Below are 7,330 nucleotides of genomic sequence, written 5' to 3'. Positions count from 1 at the left end.
TTATTGTAATATCTTTTAGAGCCGACCTACTAAAATTGGTCTTAGGTTATGGTATATATGTAAGATCTTATTTATAAGATCGATAAGAGATCAGGATAAGGAATTGTAAGAAGCTATATGCGAGAATAAGCAAAGCTATACACGTAGACATCATTTGAAGGTAAAGCAAGGTTTTTGTGAAGACAATCAGAACTACACCGGTACTGAATCCAGCATAGAAAGATGTTATTTTGAGTAGTACATTCTTATTGGATTTAACCATCCAATTGTAGTCAGTGTGACTCCTATTTGTGTTTGACCAGTGAGCTCTAGGCGCTTGGCCTTTCTGCATGTGCAGACCCCATTTTGTATACACATACTATCTGCAGTAGTATCATCTAATTATGGGTAAGGTTTCCCACCATGGTTTTTCCCCTTACAGGGTTTCCACCTACAAATATTGGTGTTATGTGTTGTGGATGTTATTGTCTTTCTGTTTCATGCATTAATCTTTACCGATACTGCAATTAACTGATAAAATTGTCTACCGGCATAAAAGTCCAATTTACTGATATTAAGCATTAAAGTTGGTTAAGTTATTTTTTGGTTTGAATTTATTAGACAGCTGATTCACCACACCCCCCCCCCCCCCGCCTCTCAGTTGTCTCTGGGACCTAACAGCCCAAAACCACATACAAAATGCGGTCACAACACATATAATATTAGTTTTACATAGAGCCCATCGGATAATTTTCAAATGTAGACTCCACAGCTGCTATCAATGGAAGAAGACAAAATTTTCCAAAGCCCTGTGCCAAATCCCATGAGCCAAAAACCTTCTTGCCAAAAAATAAAGTATCAAAACACCTTTGGAACAACACTATTGTATCAAATACCATGAGCTCGAACTCTCCTCTAGACAATGAACATGAATACTTGAAATGAAATGGGAAAGCGGGAATAATTATCATCATAAAATTTTACATCAACATTACTCAAGAAAAGCACATAACTATTGTTGCAAACCTTCCCATACCCTAGAAGGAATTTCCTCAAAACCCACCTCTCACTGATTAGCATTGCTATCAATGGCTAAATTTGCTAAATAGTCTGCAATCTTATTAACTTCTTTGTAAGAATGGGATAACAAGAAAGAATTGTTTGTGTAAAATAAGATCAAGTATATACTGCAAATTCCAACGATTCAATTTCTTTTTCATAACACATTGAATAATCACCATAGAATCACCTCCAATTATTAAGTTCTTAATTCCCAAAGAGTGCCACATCCAATCCAAAAGACAAAGCATGAAATTTTGCATAATTGTTAGTTTTAAAACCAATAGCATGACACTTAGCTCGAATAAAATTTGCATTGTGATCATAAATTACCATGCCTACCCCAGCCGACCCAGGGTTACCATGAGAGGCCCCTTCAAAATTCAGTTTAAAGTGCCCCTGTGGAGGAGGTTTCCATCTAGCAGAGAATCTCTTACCTATTGCATCATTCTTTTTTAAAATTGAACCATGAGAGGGTAAAACCGACAACTTCTTCCAAACTCTAGTAACTCTACTATCCTAGTGCAAAAAAGAAGTAAGATTTTCCAAATTCTTATAAATAAACGACAAAGCAACCTCAAAGATTGAAGACTCAAATTTTTAATTGAACTTCAAACATAGGAGAACTTGTTTTTTTAAATATATCATTGTTTTTGATTAAGTAAAAATGGGTTTTAAGGAACCCGAAACCCATTTACATTCGAAAGATATTCAGGAAAGAAACAAAACATTGCAGCTGCAAAAGACCAGCAAAAAAACCAGCAACAGAGAAAAGGATAGCAAGAGGCCAGCAAGTTTCTCTCTAGCCAAACATTCCAAATCACAATAGATGGAGATATGATCCAAAGGCATGCATAAAAAGATGAGACAAACATAAAGGGCCAAGATCTACAGTGGGAAATGAGATCCCTACCAATAACAAATGATATATTTAACTTCTCAAACAACCACTTCCAACTTTCATAAGCATAATCACAATGTAGGAACATGTGTGAAGAAGATTCCAAATTTTTGTTACAAAGGACACAAGGGAAAACAACAGTAATACCAAGCCTATCCAATCTCATACCTGTAAGGACTCTGTCCTAAACTGTCAACCAAGCAAAGGCTCCAGCTTTAGGAAGACAAGCCAAATGCCAAAACAACTTATAAGGCCAGGATGATAAATCTTTAGCAACCATAAGAGAGTTGTAACCATCTTTAATAGTGTACTTACCAAAAATATTCTTTGTCCAAATAAGTTCATCCTCAGAATCAGAAAGAAATACAATTCTATCCCCCAAAATCTTCTCAAAATCTAATTTCATACTTTGATCAACATCTAAGAAATCAATCGACTTCCATCTAGCTAGCTTAAGGGGTCCACTAGTCACAATTTCAAAATAATCTGCTACAAAAACACCTTAAAGGGAGGAAAGAATAGTGATCAGAGGAGACCAATCCCTAATATTCACCAGAGGTGTGTGTCCATTCCATACTTCATCCCATAATCTGACCTTTCTACCATTATGAATTGTTCCTCTCCGTGGCATTTTGTTGGCATTCATGTCAAAAGTGTGTTGTGGTGACTATATGTTTAAAGTGATAGATAACATGTTGTTAAGTCACTTAATATGACTTATATGCTCACATTGATGTTTAAAAGTAACTTGGCCTTATGATGTTCTCTGGGCACCAAGTTGTGTTTTTGGCCCTCCCCACGGTGAAACTATTACATGGCAAATACTTTGCATTATATTATATCCGTTAGTGGTTTTAGGGCTTCTTGAATATAATGATGCATATTTGCTAAAGCACTCGTATTTCATTCATTCTTTCAGTGCTTGGTCTTCACATTTGGGGTTTTCATTCTGCATGAAAAACAGAGGTAGTTGCGACGGTTTACCTGTGCAAATTTAATGGCAGTTAATCTCAGTTTGATGGCATGGATTTTTGACATCTTTCTTCCAAATCTCCAGGTGTATCTATTCCTTTTTCTTCTGTTATTTGATGGTCCTTATCATAAATTGTTTAAGAAAACAACTACATTGATTAAGGAATGATTTAGTGGTTTTCAGTATGTTTATCATTTGTTATTTAAAAAACCCAGTAGACATTCGTTGTAAATTTGGTTTTTGGGTTCTTGCATTTAGTCATTGACCATTTGATGTTAAGTAAAATAAAGATAAATGGTTTTGTGTATACGACAGTTTTAGGGGACTTTCTTTTCAATTTGTTACTACAACTATATGTTTGAGAAAAGAATGATAGTTTTATGTTCTTATATGATTTCGGTTGCAGGAGTATTTGGTAACTGTGATAACAGTTATAGTTATCAGTTCCTTGAATACAGTTGATGTAGGGAACAAAAGAATGTGTCTTCTTCAATGAAACCTATTTAATCATGAAGAGGTTTTCGTATGGAAGAGAAGAAAAAAGAGATATTTATATGAGCATATCTTTTACTCAGTTGGCTGTAACACATTTGTATAAAGTTTGTGCATAATGATATTGTGTATGTGAACAATTTTTGTTGTTCTCTACATAATATTATGATGTATAATCTTTCTTGTTGTATTTGGGATTTTTAGATCAGTTGCTTCAAACTCTTATGAGTTTAGAAGAAGTTACGATATGAAACATAGCTAAATCTCTGTATGTATTTGAACTACTTTGAGAATATTGTTTAAGCTAGTGAGGCATGTACAAAAGACTACCAGTGAGGTAGCATTGTTAGTAAGACATTCATTTCAGTCAGTGAGACATTTGTACAAAGCATTTTTAATAAGCCAGTGAGGCATTTAGCGAGTGGTTTTTTACCCCAGAGGGTTTCCACTCAGGACAACTTTGTGTTCTCAATCTATGTGCGTGCTCTACAATTTATATTGACAGATTGTTATTAAAGTGATTTGCATTTAAGTTCTTTTGAATTTTATTTTTCATAAGCACTGATTCACCCCCGCCTCTCAGTGCTTATTGTACTCCCACAATTGGTATTAGAGCCAAACCCTTGCTAAGGGATTTCATGGCAGGAGTACTTCTATGACAAATCAAGAAGGTATGTCCACAGCTAGGGCACCTTTGTTTGACGGTATTGGTTATGCTTTCTAGAAATTTAGAATGCAAAGGCATATTACCTCTCTAGGCTATGATGTGTGGGTTGTAGTTAAAACTGCCTATACCTCTGCTACTACCCCAAAAACCTCTGATGAGAAAAAGGCTTATGAATGTGATGCTAAGGCGTCAAATGCTATATGTTGTGGTCTGTCAAATGATGTGTTAGTTAAAGTTATGGATTGCAAAAATGCAAAAGCCATATGGGATAAACTATCCAGTATTTATGAAGGTGATGATAAAGTTAAAGAAGCAAAACTGCAGATCTTTAGGGCTAGATTTGAAAGTTTGAAAATGACTGAAGATGAGAAAACGGCTGATTTTTTTCTTAGGATTTCAGAAATTGTAAATTCAATAAGAGGTCTTGGTGAAACTCTGGAGGAAAAGGTTGTTGTTAAAAAGGTCCCAAGGTCTTTGACACCGAAGTATGATTCCAAAGTCTCAGCTCTAGAAGAAAGAGACTTAAATAAACTTACTATAGATGAAATGCATGGTGTTTTAACTGCTTATGAAATGAGAATAAGTGAAGACATTCAACCTAGTAAAGAAACCGCATTCAAAACTCAGAAAAAAGATAATGATTCAAAGTTAGATAAACCTGATGATGAGACAATCTTTGTTAGTAGACTTAAAAGAGGATCAAGTAGATATAGAGGAAAACTGCCTTTCAAATGTTTTAACTATGGAAAAATTGGCCACTATGTTGCTCAATGTCCTAGTAAAGAAGAAACTAGTGAAGATGAGGACAACAGAAAGTTAGGAAAGAAAAAAAAAATTCAAAACAAAAAGAAAACCTTCTTTAAGAAAAAGAGCTTCTATGCAGATGTCACAGATAGTTGTTCAGGTGAATCTCTTGTAGGAGATGAAACCTTGTTTATGGCTATTTTATCTCCAAATGTGACTCCGGAGGACACTCCTTTTGAGCATTCTGAATCAGAAATTGATCTAGAAGGAGAACTGAAATGTGCCCTCAAAGAAATCAAAAGATTGAGAAAAGTTTTTGTTACTCTAAAGGATCAATATCAAAGTGTTAATGAGTGCATGTCTGGTTTAACTCTTCAATTAGAAGAAAATAAAAGGATTCTTGAAGTTACTCAAGGGAAATTGAGTGATAAGGAAAAATAATGTCTTTCTTTAGAAGAAAAGGTTGTCTTTCTTCAAGAAAAGTTGAAACAAAGTGCAAGCAATGGGAATTGTTCTGTCCCAACGAACAATGTTAATGATTGCAAAGGAAAAGGCATCCGTCAAGCTGCTGAAGGAGAATCCTCAAGTAATGTTGCTATCAACAAGATTGCTGAAAGAACTAGTAAGTTTTCGACACATGGCTTTCATTTCTTTGGATATTGTTTTAACTGTCAGCAATATGGGCATAAAGAAAATACTTGTAGAGTTATGTTTATAAGAAGGTCCAATTTTTTAAATCAAAGTTTATACAACTTTATTAGCACTATCAGATGTTATCACTGTAAAAACATGGGACATATTGCAGCCTTTTGTAACTCTGGTGCTTTTCAACAAGTTCGTAAATTTGTCCAACTAGATAAGTCCAGGATGATTTGGAAACCCAAAAAGAAGATAGAAGCTTTAGTTGTTCAAACTGCTTTACACTCTATCAAAAAGATTCACTAGGTTGTGGACAGTGGGTGTTCACATCATATGACCGGAGACAAAAGTAAGTTTGTTGTTTTTGAAAACTATTTAGGAGGATCTGTCAGGTTTGGGAATGATCATTGTATTCCTGTTATAGGCAAAGGAACTATTTTGTTGGATAATGATACACCTTTGCATGATGTATATAATATAGAAGGTCTGGCTCACAATCTTCTCAGTGTAAGTCAGATCTGTGATAATGGTTTTAATGTAATTTTTTATACTAATGGCTGTGAAATCAAAAAGAAATCAGGGAAAACTATTGCAGCTGGGTTTAGAACTAGTGGAAACATATACAATCTTCATGAACATACTAGCTATAAAGAATCAAATGTACATTTTATGAGTCAAATTAATGAAGTCAAACTTTGGCATAGAAGGTTAGGACACATAAATTATGACAATTTGATTAAGATCAGTAAAAATCAGAATGTTAGAGAGCTGCCTTTCCTTTCAAAACCAGACAATATTATTTGCAAAGAGTATCAAGAAGGAAAACAAACAAGAGTGAGTCACAAACCTAAGGAATATTCATCTACCAAACCTTTGCAATCAATTCATACTGATTTATGTGGACCTACAAGGACAAAATCTTTGAACAATGAAAAATATTTTATGTTGTTTATAGATGACTACACAAGGATGACTTGGGTGACATTTCTGAAACACAAGGCATAAGCTTTTAGTAGGTTCAAAGTGTTTAAGAAAATGGTTGAAAATGAATCATATTTAACTATAAAATGTCTTAGGTCAGACAAAGGGGGAGAATATACTTCGCAGGAATTTATTGAGTATTGTGAAGAACATGGTATAAAAAGGCAATACTCAGCTTCCAGAACACCTCAGCAAAATGGTGTTGCTGAAAGGAAAAACAAGACTGTAAATAAGATGGCACAAACTATGTTGCAAGATGCAGGTCTCTCAAATATCTACTGGAAAGAGGCAGTTCACACAACTGTCTATATTTTGAACCGAGTTCAATTGAAAGTAAATACCAAATACACTCCCTATGAACTATGGTATGGTAGGACAACTAATGTGGGTTATTTGAAGATTTTTGGCACTAAATGTTATATTAAGAGATATAATGATAGCATGGGTAGTTTTGAATCAAGATGTGATGAGGGTATATTCTTAGGATATTCCACTCATAGCAAGGCTTACAAATGTTATAATAAAAGGCTAAAAAGAGTTATTGAAAGTGCTAATGTAAAAGTTGATGAAACTGATCATACTCTTGATAAAAGATCTGATGAAAACATAGTTGAAATTCCATCTAACTATGAATAGAAAACTGAAAATGAACATCAACAATCAAATGAAACAAAGACTGATGAAAATAATGAACAAGATCAGTCAAATGGTAATGCTGAAAATCTGCCCTTTACACCAATTAGATCAACAAAGTTGCTATTTAAAAATCATCCTCAAGAACAAATAATTGGGGATACATCTTCTGGAATGATAACCAAAAGAAAGGCTACAAACACCAATAATCAGGTTTACTTATGTTTATTGTCTCAGGTTGAGCCAAAAAATTATACAGATG

The 7,330-nt window shown here is 34.3% G+C and overlaps 1 protein-coding gene across 1 annotated transcript; it reads left to right on the top strand.

Moving 5' to 3' along the window:
• Window positions 1-4,137: 4,137 nt before the first annotated feature.
• Window positions 4,138-5,256, top strand: LOC131857646 (uncharacterized). The gene has a single exon (XM_059210343.1). The coding sequence runs from the start codon at window positions 4,138-4,140 to the stop codon at window positions 5,254-5,256; it is 1,119 nt and encodes a 372-aa protein (XP_059066326.1).
• The last annotated feature ends 2,074 nt before the right edge of the window (window positions 5,257-7,330 follow it).

The sequence above is a fragment of the Cryptomeria japonica genome, chromosome 8 (genome assembly GCF_030272615.1).
Source record: "Cryptomeria japonica chromosome 8, Sugi_1.0, whole genome shotgun sequence".
In the NCBI taxonomy this organism is placed as follows: Eukaryota; Viridiplantae; Streptophyta; class Pinopsida; order Cupressales; family Cupressaceae; genus Cryptomeria; species Cryptomeria japonica.
The sequence above is the reverse complement of the archived record's forward strand: the minus strand, read 5'-3'. Positions and strand labels throughout refer to the sequence as shown.